The 15,112-nt window shown below is 41.6% G+C and overlaps 1 protein-coding gene and 2 long non-coding RNA genes across 3 annotated transcripts in view; 2 read left to right on the top strand and 1 right to left on the bottom strand.

Moving 5' to 3' along the window:
* Nucleotides 1-9,964, top strand: part of LOC120444361 — a 63,942-nt gene extending 53,978 nt beyond the window's left edge. Inside the window, exon 3 of the long non-coding RNA XR_005615660.1 lies at nt 9,729-9,964. This is a non-coding gene — a long non-coding RNA (uncharacterized LOC120444361). The remainder of the gene's footprint in view (nt 1-9,728) is intronic.
* A 934-nt stretch (nt 9,965-10,898) lies between these two features.
* Nucleotides 10,899-13,387, bottom strand: LOC120446469 (cell division cycle 7-related protein kinase). The gene has a single exon (XM_039627472.2). The coding sequence runs from the start codon at nt 13,107-13,109 to the stop codon at nt 11,136-11,138; it is 1,974 nt and encodes a 657-aa protein (XP_039483406.1). The 5' UTR covers nt 13,110-13,387; the 3' UTR covers nt 10,899-11,135.
* Nucleotides 13,388-14,129: 742 nt separating this feature from the next.
* LOC120445895 lies at nt 14,130-14,438 on the top strand. Its single transcript, XR_005615794.1, has 2 exons — nt 14,130-14,224; nt 14,274-14,438. It is a non-coding gene; the product is annotated as an uncharacterized LOC120445895 (long non-coding RNA).
* Nucleotides 14,439-15,112: the final 674 nt, after the last annotated feature.

The raw sequence follows: 15,112 nt of genomic DNA, 5'->3' as shown, positions 1-15,112 counted from the left end.
AAAATGGGGGAAAACTGCGGGAAAACCAGGGAACGGGAAGCTGATGTCTGGGGAGCTATATGTCCTGTTGCTGGTGCTGACTTGCCACTTGTCTTTATTAGTTTTTCGTATGAGTTTTGCTCCTGTCTCCCAATGCACTGTTACATAATTTGGGAAATTGTGTTTCCAATGCAAATATAAATCCATTAATAGGTAACAAATTAAAATGTTCTCTGGTTTTAGCAATATAAAATAATAAAACCAGAATCTGGTTAAGATTTAAAAAAAGTTTAATATATTTTAATATATATATTTATAATGCAGCATCCTATATATTATTAAAATTATTATTATAAAATACAAATAATTTTTTTTGCCATGTAAGCTGACTTGTCAGCAACAGGATCTGGATAAAGTGCATTGGACATACTTGGGGTTTTGGTTAGTCGGTTGAGAGATATGAGAGGATGGAGGAGATTTAGCAATAAGGGGAAGGACAAACGACTTTTGCCACTTGTTTACTTGCTGCTTAGGTTATTAGCCAATGCCACATGTTTGCCTAGTCGACCAAGCGGAGTGTGAAAATTGAATTTTTCTACTCTCTGCTTGGAATTTCTGATTAGTAAAATTTACATAAATATATTCGGCAAATGAAATAAACTACAATTCCTTATCCTAGCCCTCCAAAAGTGCCGGTCCTGAGTATAATAAGTTTTCCTATCTATTTCAATCTCAGATTTCTGGGGGAATGAACTCTGGGGCAACTATCGCACCACGGGAGACAGAATGTCAATAATCTATCCAGAATCATTCAGGTAGAGGTTGAATCGTTCCTCCTCGATAGTCTGGGTGCCCCGTGTCCAATGGAGATTCTTTTTCGATGTCATTTGATGTCACGCTTCAAGAGCTGGAATTGGGTTTTGTTGCCGCAGCATCATAGGGAAAATCTGGTCAGGTTATTGACTTTCTGTGATTTGTGATTTGTGTCTCCCTATCTCTCTCTGAGACAATAAATACTTGATGTGTTTTGTGTGTTTTTGTTGAACGTCCGACACCCAAAGGGGTATAAATTAAAATTCAATAAAAATGTCACAGCACAACAACAGTTTTTGCCGCAGACCCTTTTTTTGTGGGTTTTATTTGAGTTTGTGCAATTGAACCTTGATTTTGTGAGACGTGGTCCAGACTCCTCAGGTGGCAAGGTAATAATGTTTTCAGAAAGGGCTTAGGATAGAAAATGTTAGTTATTCATGTTATTAATTTGAAACACTCACAACTTGGTTCATGTATGTCTGCAGTGCTCGTAATTTGATTTAGCTTAAATAATTACGTATATAAGACTAAATCATATCCCTTTTGCGACCAATGCAACTGTACCCGAACAGTCCAGCTACATTATATATTTCACTTAATTCCGTCTAAAACTAAACTTTGCACATAAACAAACTTTGATTGCTATTCAAATCTGTTAAGTGGCGAGATCACTTTGAAATTCATGTGTCGGCCAGTGGGGAACGAAGAGACATAAAATCAGGCAATAAAATGGTAACAGGAGGACCAGAAATCCTGGCCAGTACGCAACAATTTATGTGCATTTATAATTCAAAGAGACACTGCAACAGGAAAAAAAGGAAAATAGATAAAAACCCAATAGAGGCTGGAGGAAAAGCGAGGAGTCGACAGACAGGCGACAACACAACACAAATTGAATTGGCTAAAAAGTTTTAATTAATTTATTGTTACTTTAGCCTGGTAGTAGCAGCAGCTTGTGATTTTCCCCGGACTCTTTTTCCCACCCGAGTGTCAGCTCATTTAAATTGTTGTCCTTGTGTTAATGCATGACTGCAAAAGTTCTCTAATTGTTTAGTGCCACCCATTCCAAAGGGCACGAAGACAGCTAAATTGGAGTGTTAAGGCGGTTAGGGCGAGGGGTTAAGGTCCAACTGGGGGCTGGGTAATGGCCAGCAATGAGTCAGCCGCTTAAGTGGCCACCGGGCTTCTCTTAGAGCTTTAGTTGGTTAGACAGTTTTAGCTTGAGCCTCTTGAAGACCTTAGACGATCAGCTTTAGGAACGATAAGGAACACAAATTTCATATATACACAGTTTCAATGAATAACTTTTTGTGTATAAATATTTTTGTAATGCCTATAAAAAATATCATTTCGGGAACTTGGTTAAAATATTTCGACCAATTCACCCTAGTTGAATAAGAAATTCTCCAATACGCATGATAACATTATGCAAAACTCAAGACCTCAAAACAACTTCCTATAGATCACTCATATAGTCCACCAACTCATATCCATTTCGAAGCCGGAAAACTCCCTAAGAAGCCAAACCACAATACGAGACTTAAAGACAGGGCCAATTATTTGGCTGGCAACCGAATCGAGTAATAAATACACATAACCCTCGATTAAGATGTAGGCCAGAAAGTAAAACCCCTAGGAAACCGTGTGAAGGAAACAACACCTGTAACTGAATGAAACAACCCCGGAAAATTCGACTATCCAAGAGCTACTTAGCCCAGGATGTTCCATTGTCCGCCGAGTGAGTCAATTGCACAATGAAGTTGTTTTGATGATGATCCCGGGCAAATCCACCGACAGCTGCCCCTAAAGTGCATTCCAGCGAATGTAAAACTATATTATTAATCAATATTTATGACGGGGAGCGGGGCTCAAGACAACCCGACCATCTATCAAATGAGCAGTTGGAAAAGTGTGGGGACGGCATGAAAACCCATATGAAAACCGGGAAACCTGTTATACGAGAGCAGGGCAAACAGACAGCGAGACAGCTAGGGTTGAGCCAAGAGGGAAAACATTTCCAGGTAGACCTCTCTCGATTCATGCTCGTATGCACTTTGACCACAAAAAGGTCAAGACAACGCTCCAAAAGATACAGATACTCGAAAAGAAAGACGCTTGGGAAAACACTGGAAAAATCGAAAATATTATCCCAAAAGTTTTTAGAACGTGTAATGCTTAATTCTAGTAATAAAATATATATAATATAAATATATATTATATTATAGGTATGCCTATCATTAGTGAAATAATTTTGTCAGTATTATGGCGATACATTTAAATTTATTAAATTATTTAATATTATTTATGTATCTCTAGTAAAATAGTGTACAAACTTGTTAAATATTCCAGAACAAAACACATGGGTTTTCTTATTTTCATTTAGTATATGCCGTATTTTTCCCAGTGCAGCTGCAGCATTATAAATTGCAGAGGGATTTCAGGGACTGCGCTGGGCCGGACAGTCTTCTTTCAAGGTAGTCAAATAAATATTTTTTTCACAGACACAACTCGTTCAGGACGCCCCCGCCCCTCTCCGCCTCAACCACCGTGCCCTTTCTACTATATCTCCCTGGATTTCACTGTCCAACAGTCCGTAACCAAACAGATGAGCAAACGGACAACCGTAAAAGTGTTGCCGTTGCCATGGAATGTAAAGTCATCTTCATGCATAAATAAGCTCGGCAGCAAAGCAAAGTAAAGAAAATGAAAAGCAGAACGAACGCAAAGTGTTCCCCTCATATCAATTTCCATATTAAAATAGTCCAAGACTTGTATGGAAAACGCTTGCCATTCGTCTTTGATTTGTTTGTAAAATATATACATATATGTATGCTTTCCCACATCATTTGGACATCGGAAATATTTCTAATTGAATGCACAGCCAAGTGAGCCGGGACTTTCATAGAAAGTTTATTCCAATTCCATATAGTCAGTCTGTAGCCTGAAATAATTTCATTAAATTTCATGAGTTGGTTCTTTCAGTATTTCGGTTGTTCTGCCTAAAATTTCTGGGATAACACTTTTCCGTAGTTTGCTTGGTAATTTCTTTTCCAAATAATTGATTGTTGTGGGCTTAACGCTTCGATGGCTTGCAGTAAATTTTTCTGATTTTCAGTTCAAACAAACACTTCTGAAATCAAGTGATTCTCTCACCTTTGCCATCACAAGTTGGCTCTACTTCCGACTAACTCACACCTTAGGTCACTCCTTAAATTGGGATCTAGTTCTGTTGAAGTATTTAAAAATCGGACTTTTAAGTTTTACACAATTCCTAAATTCAAATATATTTAAGCCACAATTTTAAAGTATTTTGTTATTTCTCGTGTTATTTTTGATTTAGGGCATATTCCCAATCAAATACTGCTTGTAACTATATACAACTTAAAGTATTTAAAGAATTTTTAAATAAATTTCAATCTCAAAGAACATGTCTTCTTCTATTCTCTCCGCTTTTCAACTAATTGATCAACAGTTTTCCGTAACATTTGCATTCCTTTTCGGTTTGAAGGCAATCCAAACAAAAAACCATTGCTGGCCATGTAATTAGTGCCAAAATCCAGGCCGGCACAATTGACAAATGAGCCCGGTTTGGAACGCTGGTGCGTTCGTCCGCTTTATTAACAGCTTAACTTGCTGTTGGTCAACTGAATCGAACGGGGCCAAAACCGCGGTCAGAAAATGAAAACCATATGGGAAAATTATAGGAGGGCAGCGAAAATAGGGAGTTGCGAGCGCCACATGCAACTCAATTAAGTTCGGCGGGACGACGGCTACTGTGTGGCTTAAATATTCGCTGTTGCATAATTTCCCGCTGCCAGGAGTCGACGGTTTATAAAATATACTGGGGCTGGGCATAATAATTCACGCATGGAAGTGGAACAGGAACTTTGAACAGGGAACAGTAACGCCGAACAGGAGCAGGCTTCAAGCGTTGCGAAAACTAATTAAAACCGACTGGCCACTGCCAATTAAGGTGGCCATTGGCCAAGAGGACCGCGACACACCCACTCAACATGCATGAAATTCCCATAATAAATAGTTGGCTCGTTGGCGGGGCGTGGCACCTGAACTTCCCCAATTTACATGTGCCCCTGCTTATAAAAATTAGTGCTTTATGATTTTGTACTACTTACATAAATATACACATATTTTTAGATGATTTTAGTCGAATACCTAGTTGCAATATTACACATAAAATTGTACCAGAGTAAATCAATAATTATTCGTACTTTTAGCTGAAATTATAAGTAGATTTTTTCCAGGTGCATGCACTCATAATTAAAGTCAACACATAAAGAAGCTTTATGACTATGGCGGCGCCCAAAAAACGCGGTTTTGTATTTCAATAGGCCCAACTGTCCGTTCATCCCAACTTCAGTTCAGTAATTAATTGTCACTCCGCGCACGAACACAAACGCAGGAGATCCTGAGAGGGAGATAGGAACTTGTGGCGAGGGATGGATAGAGCAATAGAGGTAACGCGTAACGGGAGAGACACACTGACCCTAATTACGTGTAACGAGTTCATAAATGCTACACGCACCTGCAGCAAGCGGCATTTACCCCTTGGCAAACTCATGTGGCAAGAAATGCGGGGACAGTTTCGACCCAGATACCCTCGAATTAGTGTTTTTTTTTGCGGGCTTTTGATGGATTTGTGGACCTAAGGAGGAAATGATTTTATTAATTATGGTTGCTGCAAAAGTTACTATATTTATTATTAGTGCGATTACATGTAAATATATTATATGGTTGTTAGTGAAACCTTTCAAAATGTAATCAAATGCTTATCTACTTAACTATTTAACTTTAGTTTAACCAACATAAAATAGGTAATAATTGTCCTTTTATTTACGAACGATGTTTGCTTTTGTATTGTTACACTGATTTAAATACAACCCAACTGAGTGAGTATTGAATTTCTTAAAATGCTATTTAAGTATCGATCATACAGGCAGTCTGCTGTCAAACTCGCATGTAAAACAGCTAGACAAATCAGATAAATTTTGGCTATTCCCATATCAATAGGTATCAAGTATTAGCATCCGCGTGCGCAGCGCTTTCCCCACCTTGTTGTGGTCTCCTGTTGCAGCTAATTAAAATTTGGATAACGAAACCTGGCACCGGCAACTTTTGCCATTGTCATTTAGGCGCAGGGATTCTCTGTCTCTGACTCCGGATCCGGATCCGTATTCGTATTCGTATTCGTACTCGTATCCGTATCCTGTTGTATGTGGTGTGTTGTATGTGGCCCTTAGCGAGCCGCAATCCAGGGCGTGTGACGTGGCAACTGCACAGTGCGAGTGTGTGTGGGGGGGGGGGGGGGTCCTGTGAGTCCTTGGACAGTTTGTGATTTCACAACTGTTTCATGGCCATGTTCAGTTATGTTTCATTGTCCTGTCGTCCTCGTTCTGTTGCGTCCTTTTTTCTGTTTGTCGGAGGCAGTTAATTAATCTTGTCACTTGTCACCTGAAGTCTCTGGCTTAGCGGGGCTTGCTGTTATTTCTGCTGCCATTAATGCCACCTGACGTCATGTCAGCTCACACCTTTTCAGGTGAGACGTCCAGAGAATTGAATTGGGTGTGGCTGAGCACCATTGTTTAATTTATAAACGAGCCCCAAAGAGGTTATGTGGGTTAATAGTTAATAATGCCTGGCAAATTAACTCGCATGTGACCTTAATAAGTTGGTCGTTTACATTATTTTTGGAATTCTTGTGAATGTTTTTTGTCACTGCATTTTCATTAATGGGAATATGCATTAAGCATATGAAACAATAAAATGCAATCATTTTATTTAAATAGATCCACTTATTTAAATAAAATGATTGCAATAATTAAGCGATTTTGTATTTCTTAATTCACATTTCCACATTTTCCATCATTTAATGCAGCAATTAATGGGAACGACTTTCGCATCTGTCATAAATACATTCTAGGAACCCTATGAAACAGCTAGGACCACAGGTTATTATTTTTCATTATCTGCAGATACCTTCCTGTCCTTGAGTCAGCTTCTCCTTTGGATACACTATCTCTCTGACCGGTTGCAGGTATTATTGATGACGGTTCCCTTAACGAACTCCCAGACAGCTCAGCTCCTTCACATGCTCGTACTTATCGCGCACATATAAAAGTCAGGAGAAATCTCTAGCGTTTTAAGTTGATTGCAGGTGCTGTTGTTGGATTGTCTCTTTTTACCACACCTCTTTGTGCCACCTTCAGCCGCCCACCGAGCCACTGGATGGTGGATTGGTTTATGTGGTACGAGTATATGTATTGCAGGTGGCAAAGCATAAAACTTCATTATTGTGTCGTGTCGCTTACGTGCGATGATGGCAATAGAATGCCGTTAACATCTGGCAGTCGCATCAGCGGCAATGATACCGCAAAATAGCAGCAGCGTTAGCAGCAGCAGCAGCAGCAGCGGCAACACCAACGTGCAACACGGCGGGGGCAACAACAAAAGCAATATATCACGAGTCCAGCTTTTAGCGAGCTTTTCATAATCAGTGATGCATTGCCAAGAGCCAGCAGCTGACAACCATGAAGAGCATTACACTCAGCGAAAATGAGGCACCTGGAAACTGAATCCACTGCGATGACCTGTTTTCGCCCAAATGACTTACCAAATTTAGGTGCGCATATGCCGTAAAGACTTGTGAAAAGAATGGCGAAATGCGATCGCTATGCTTAACTTTTTACATTTATTCAAAACATCGATTGTGTCACACAGATATTCAAAGAACCTTAGACATTTAAATCACCTTTTTTATTTGTGTAAAAGGGCGGGGAAAATGACATCTATGTGGGTGACATGACATTGTTGTGACTCACGTCTTTTGTTGCACTTGTTGTTATTGCTGCTGACATAAATCCATATTTTCTGCAGCGAATTTCACGATTGGCCGACAACAACAAGCAGCGGAAATCATAGGTGGAAGGCCAGGGAAATTGCTAAAATTTTCCAATTAACTTTAAAGTTGAAGGAGCGCCACGAAGAAATGCTCACCGCGTTGAATGACAATGCCACCGTCGTGCTGCTAGTGCCGTGCAGCATAAATCCCATTTGAAGATGACAAAATATTCAGGGAATTCCCCTCTAGCCATCTCTCTCACTCCTTGTGGTGCCATCTTTGTCTCGCCTTGTGTCCATCATTCTTCATTTAGTGACCCGACACGAGCGTAGGATGTCAGCAGCTGGTGGCTCTGGCTCTGGCTCTGGCTCTAGCATCATCATCATCATCATCGATGTGGTTCCATTTTCTGCACCTCCCCGCCCACTTTTCCAGGGGTTACGGGAGCTGGGCGGTGGGCGGTGGGTGGTGATGCTGCAGCAGTGACATCATATGGGAAGAGACGGTTATGGGAGGACGTGTGCAACGCATGCGGAAAACAAACAATGCGCGGCAGGCGGACAAACAAACATTCAACTGACAGCAGAAATGCGCCACTGAGACAGATGAATGGTGGTGCAGGGGTGTGGGCACCAGAGGGGGTGGTGCGAAAGGGGGTGGCGCATGGCAGCACTGGGCCCTCGAACGAAGTCAACAGTCAAACGGAGCTTGCGGTTCCAGGACATTGCACCCTGCGGTATTTGCTCTCAATTTTTCGCCTTTAAAGTGTTGCCTTCAGTACAGCAGGGGGAAATATCGGTAGATGGAGGGTGTCATATAAGAGTAAATATATAACATTATATTCTGATTGGCTTAAAAATCTATGAAAAGGAAAGGGCAGAGTTAGGCATTATTTAACTGCCGAGCTCAAACTGTTGCTGAGCAGTTGATAAATCAATTTTCCGTTACTTAAAAAAGCAAAATATGAATCCAATAATTGGCGTTGAGTACTATGAAATTACGTACACTGTACGATTTTGATTTAGAAACGCTGTCATTGAGATCATAAATTTTTGCAAATGTTTTTATGTAATATAAATAATTATTTTTTTTAAATTTAAATAGGTGCGCTGCTGCGAGCTTATAAGTGCATTAAACGTTAGTTCCATAATTTTGATTCCAACAACCCCAAGAAATAACGATAAAGCGCAGTGTCGCGACTATTAGATAAATAGAATATTAGATAAGAAACGCTTCATTCTAACGAATTTAATATCCCTTTTACTCTTAGAGTAGGGGGTATAAAAATACCGCCTCTGGACTAACGTATTCACTTTGAGCGACTGCAACAATTTCAATCCAACACATCATCCCGTGCAGCTTTTGCTGGGCTGCCTCCTCTAATTACTTAATTACGTGCCTCGCCATCGCTGGGAAACCGAGTGTAGCATTGGGTGTGGGGCAGGGAGGGAGGCATCCGGATGGGGGATCCAGGCCGGGCAGCAGAGAAGCCAGCAGGAGCCACCGAAAAAGCCGCACTGGTTGCACCTGTGGCCAGACTAATCTATCATGTGCCATAAAGCGCTAAACGGAATGCGAGGAGCCGGCAGGAACAGAGGGAAGCAGAGCTGTGGGAGCCGTCTCTTTAGTTTTCCGCCGTCCTCGGCCATTTTCCTGCCGCTCTTCCCCACCTATCCCGTATTTTCCCGCTTTTTCCCGCCTTTCCTCCTTTTATCCGTGTTGATAAGCCGCATTGTGTCCGGTGAGTTGCGCACGCGGCTTTTGTGGTCGAGCGGTCCGTGCAGCACTAGAAATGTTTATGGCTCCGCGGGGAGCTGGGGCTCAGTGTTTGTCTGCGTGGCGTGTGAGGTGTATCCTTGAGTGCGATAATGCACAGGGAGAAATACATTTCACCACAAGATGCTTAGTTAATATTCCCGCTTCTCTTTGTTGCATTTCTACTGTTTAATCTAGCAAGAAGAAGGCCACTTCAAATACATAATTAATAGTAAAATATAATGATTTATCCCAGTTGTTAACTATTACATATAATAATCATATTTTCTTTTCATTAATATTTTAATATAGTTTCGATTTTCAGCTCTTCAGTGCACCTGGATTCTGAGTGAAAGAATAGGTGTGTCGGTGTGCGTGTCAGTAGTGGGTGTGACTGCCATGGCGCAGTTGGTATTGGCCAAACGAGTTGGCCATGTTGATCCCCAACGAAGCGGCTAAAAGCCTTTTGTGCCCCCTGTCCGCGGTATGATGAACAGTGGATACTGGAGGCCGGAAGATGTTAAACAGCAGATCTGGGCGGTATTTCCCTATTTTATTACATGCGGCAGATTTCCATAGTTTTCATAGTTTTGGTGAAGCATTCTTTCCGCAGTCCACTAAAGTTTTTTGCCTTAGCACAAATGTAATTAAAATAGTATTACTTTATTATATTGTATACATAAAAAGGATTGTTTTAATATTTCTATAATCTCTGTTAAATAAACGGCTGTTGCCATTTAGCCGGCGGCACAAAAGCATGCAATATAATACGCTGAATATGGCTTTTGAGGAAAAAACTGCTGCATGCTTTTGGCCGCAACAATATTTCACTTCGATAAAAAAAGGAGGGAAAACTTTTTAATAAACTATTTTGCAGCGTCGACAGCTGGAAGTTTCTTTCTTGGTGACTTGCCAGCACCCCCAAAATTTGTCTTTTTACACATTCAAACAAGATAGAGATCTGATTTCTTTTCTGGGGTACAGAATGAAATTGTCAACATAATTCGCAGTGAGCCATGCATTTTTTGCTGCCGACGGACAAAAACAAATGCCAAAACGAAAAAATTACTCAACCGAACGGAAAAATTCCCATAACCTTTTTGTGTGCAACAACAAAGTAAATGCAAATTGATAAGACAAAGGGAAAATGTTTCCTCTGTTCAGGCCTTAGAAAAGGCAATTGTGGAAATGGCTGTCGTGTAAAATATTAAAAGGAAACCTGATTGTCACAAAATCATTTGAAGGCAGAAATAGGTTCCGACATTTGTGCATTGATGTTTATTGAAAGACGATAGAAGATTGCCTTTTTTAGAATTCATTTATGTGGAATATATTCTATCGTCGAATAAAAACGCATTTTTAGAATGTCTTAATTTATTTTCTAATTTTGGTTGAATTCTATAGTTTCCTGTTGCTCGTTGTAGAATAGAGTACAATTAAAACCCAGAAAAATAATTGAAGAAGAAAGATAGCGCAAGTGATGTAGGTGCCTTGATAAATTGGAAATGAACGAAAACATAAATATACCTTTTATTTTTGATGTTAATTTCGTAAACATTTTGCAGCTTCGATATATTCAATTTTTTTGGTTTGTGCACAATACAATTTTAATTGCCCACAAGTGGCCAAGCTGAAGGCATTCTTCCAGTTCATCTGGTTCTCAGGACTCAAATCGCCGACTCAAAAGAAGGCAGGATACACACAAAGAAATATCGGAGACCAGAGACCAGAGTCAGATATTACCCGCTGCCTGTGTTGCCGTAGAAGCCAACTCCATGGGATAGCACACGAATGCCTTCAGAGTTCGGGCCGCCGACGAAGGAAGTGATTCCCTGGCTCTCAGCTGCTGCTGATGCTGCAGTATATGCTGCTGCTGGTGCAGAGGTATTCCGGGCGTAATGCGATGCTGGTCGCTGAAGAACGGATGCTTCAGGGCCTCCTCGGCGGTGATACGCTTTTGGGGATTTACTTCTAGCAGACGGGACAGCAAGTCGTAGGCCACGGCGGGAAACATGTCCAGCCCATCGTACCTTTCCAAATTATGCCCACTGTTGCTGCAAAGGCAATTAAACGTGGGCTGCTCGCAGCTGCGGCACATTTCCGTGGTGCCATCGGGCCTTCGATATTTACGGTGTATTTCGGGGGCCAGGAAAAAGTCCGCATGGCGAAATCTCATGCACACCCTCCGAAGATCCAAAGTGTTTACCTTTTGCGCCAGCAAAATCAGCCTATCCAGCAGGAAGGCAGTTTTCCGCACCGGCATATCGCCAAACAAGTTAATTATTTCAGCTAGAGCGCCGCAGTCGTGGGGGGCCTTGAAAAACGGATGAAGACCAGAGAGCAAGGAGAGCATTATAACGCCAGCTGCCCACACGTCCACCGCAGTGGATTGTTGGGGATGTCGGAGCAAAACCTCCGGGGGTCTGTATCCTGGGGTTCCAGCCCTTGAAGCGTGCATCTCCTTCTTCGAGGTGTTTGTGGAGACCACGTAGTTATTGGGATCCACATTCGGGCTCATGAGTCGCAGGCGGTTCAGCAGCCTCATGGTGTCAGCCCTCTGGTTGGCCACATCCTTTTTGGTCAAATGGCCACCCGCTTGCTCGCGTAGTTTCTGAATACTCGGAGGTCCAGGCAGAGCCCGTTCCACGCCCCCACCGCCGCCTAGAGCCCGCATCCTTCGACGGGCCATGTAATCCTCAGCCTCGGCTTGGGCCGAATTGCCATCCGTCAGCATCAGGTTTCTATTACTCTCCAGGTCCCTCAGGAAGGTGAATACTTCCCGGGAGCTGAGGTCACTTGACTGCACGACACTGCCATCATCGGCGATCCTTTGAGCCAATCCGAAATCGCAGAGTAAAAACTTGCCGGTCCTGCGGTTATATAGAATGTTACTTGGCTTGACGTCCCGGTGAATCACATTGAACTTGTGAACATGTCGCAGGGCAATGAGCAAGTTCCTCAGATAGTCGCGAATCTCTGGAAAATTAAGACTTCTGTAAATGTCATGAAAGCGATCGTGGGTCATATAGGGCATGACAAAGGCCACGTTTTCATTATATCTAATGCAGCAATTAATTCCGATTACATTTTCCGCTCCACCAATGCGATACATGCACTCCAACTCTCTAAGAATCCTCTCCGGATGATTTGTGGGATTATGATGTTTGATGGCGAATCTCCTCCTCTGGGTTTCCACGAGGCATCTTTCCCGCTGCAGGGTTCCCAGGAGAACTGTGCTAAAGGTTCCACTGCCGATGCGACAGTGCACATCGAAGATTTTGTTGATTTCCGGAATGCTCTCCTGCAATTCCTTTAGGGCCTCTTCGTTTTTGTCAACGGATTGCATATCCCGTGCCTGCATGGTGGAAAGTTCTTTATTGGCGTTTTGCCGGTTGATCTTTACTAGTTTCTCGTTGAGATCGGCAGTGCACTTGGGAGCATGTTGAGTCAGGAGCTGCTGTTGCTTATAATGATGGTTAGTCTCCGAAACGGAAGGCAGAGCTCCGGAGGCCATCGCAACGAGCCTTTCGTTATAGAGCCGATTTTTGTTATAATTCGTTGAGGAGCTCTTCCCTGCCGATTCCAAATTCGTTTTAGCACCACCCATGTTGGTCGCCGATTTTCCCAGAAGACCCATCCCAATGGCGTATAGAGATTTTGTCATCGTCTGCTGACTGCGATGATGTTGCACTTCTTTCTTGTCCATTCTGTTAATTGGAATTTTATTAAGCACATGCGCCACCCATTTACAATCCAAGGTCTCTTTCAATTTGGCTTATAGCCGTTTAGTTTTAACGCTGGTTTCTTGGTCTGTTTCTGGGGTACAGCGCTATTAAGCTGGAGCGGTAAACCGCGGTAAGAACACAATAATTTCGAATGTATTCGGGGGTTTTTAGGTCCGAATTTGGTGTTAGAAAAATGATCAGCTACTAAATATAGACTATGTATTTGTGTTTTTTTCTAATCATTATTTGACAATAAAAGCAAAGCTTTTGATTTGATAAGAAAATATTACGTTTTCCCAAAGCAACCTTTTGCATTGTGGTGCCCTGTATGTATCATTAAGCCGTTGATCGATGCCTTTTTCCGCCCACAGCATGATGTATTTATGGCATCTGACTCACTAACGCTACTCAAATTTTCCCCACTCTATTTGGCTGGGTTCTTGTGGAAAATCTACAGCAGATGTGGCTGTTGTTGAGGCTGATTGCCTGTACGGTGTCGCCACCTAGCGGCAACGTGTTTGTTGTTGTTCTCAGACCCTAAAAGTGTTCACCCATTTTAGGTGAAGTTTAGCCCGTCCAAAAAGGGCGGTGTCAACAACAGCTGCCTGTCCACTTGTTTTCCACTTGATGCTTAAAGTTTTTCCGCGGCAACAGCTGAAACTGTAGGCGAAACTAAGCTGCATCTAAATCCTCCTGCTTTTTTCACTCTTTCACAGGAAATATATTTCAAGCACAAAGGTAAAGACTTTTGGAACCTTTTGTAACATTATTCTCTAGGAAATTAAGTGTGGTCAATGAATATAGTAAAATACTCGTATCGTTTATTATTTTTTACTGTTATATACTATATTATATTTTATAATAAAATACATTTCCAAATTTTACACGTTTTTTACATGAATATTTTATGGCACAATCACGTTTAAAAACCCAAAAGGCATTTGAGTTTTCATGACATTATTTATAGAATATTATACCTTATAATCTAATATTTTCCGGAACTAATTTTGTTGATCTATAAATACCGAAGAACGTCACTAAATCAGATCTTTAGACATGATCATTATGCACATTTTACCGTTTTTTATCATTTTTGGTACGTATTTGTAAATGAATAATCACATAATTAATATAAGCTCTTTTAGTACTTTTACGAACGGATCAATGTCCTCCAACAAGACCACGTTGCCGTGATCCACCTGATCAAGGATAAAATAAAAATACGAATTGGGTCTTGCCGATCAGTTGTAGCACATATCCTATTGTTGAACTCGGCATGAATATCTAATAAATATTCCATTCGTTTCAAAGGCTCTTGTGTTCATTTAAAAATATAACTAAATATAATAACGTCACTCATCAATTTACACTTGATTACAACTAATGCTCTTTTAGGCAACTACAGTAAGAGGCAGTAGAGCTTTTCTTACAGTGTATACATTGCTGATTAAATTTGTGTAAATCAATTTTGGCTTTGCCCATTAGAAAGCCATTTGGCTGTCGAAAATATAAATGGGAATTGAATGTGTTCACTCATTACGAAAGTTTTGTGAACAGAAGAAGGTACTTCCCCCGGCCCAAAGTAATTGCCCAACAAGGCAAACTGGTTAACTGGCATTTATGTAAGAGCGGGAATTACAATGACCCAATGCTTTCCTTGGCGCTGTTTTCATTTAGATTTCCCCCGCTTTACGTCCCACGCTCTTCCGCCCCACAACCTCCAGTTTATTCATTGCCGGCAGTCAAGTGCAACTGGCCTTTTCGAAGTTTGTGCAAAACTATTGTCAATTGCGCCCGGGCCCAACGAGACTTGGAGCTGGCTCCGGGAATTCTTGAATGGCCAAAACACAATGCAGAACAACACTTGTCTGCTTCCCCCTTCCTTCCCCACAGCTCAATGGAGACTTGAGAGTGAAGGGTGGTGTGAGTTCCACCGCCCACCGAGAACGACTTCCTCATCAAGCGAAACTCCCTTTGACCGAAT

Source organism: Drosophila santomea, chromosome 2R (assembly GCF_016746245.2).
Source record: "Drosophila santomea strain STO CAGO 1482 chromosome 2R, Prin_Dsan_1.1, whole genome shotgun sequence".
In the NCBI taxonomy this organism is placed as follows: domain Eukaryota; kingdom Metazoa; phylum Arthropoda; class Insecta; order Diptera; family Drosophilidae; genus Drosophila; species Drosophila santomea.
The sequence above is the reverse complement of the archived record's forward strand: the minus strand, read 5'-3'. Positions and strand labels throughout refer to the sequence as shown.

Coding starts and splice junctions, on each gene's coding strand:
- LOC120446469 (XM_039627472.2), bottom strand. CDS start 13,109: ATGGACAAGAAAGAAGTGCAACATCATCGCAGTCAGCAGACGATGACA.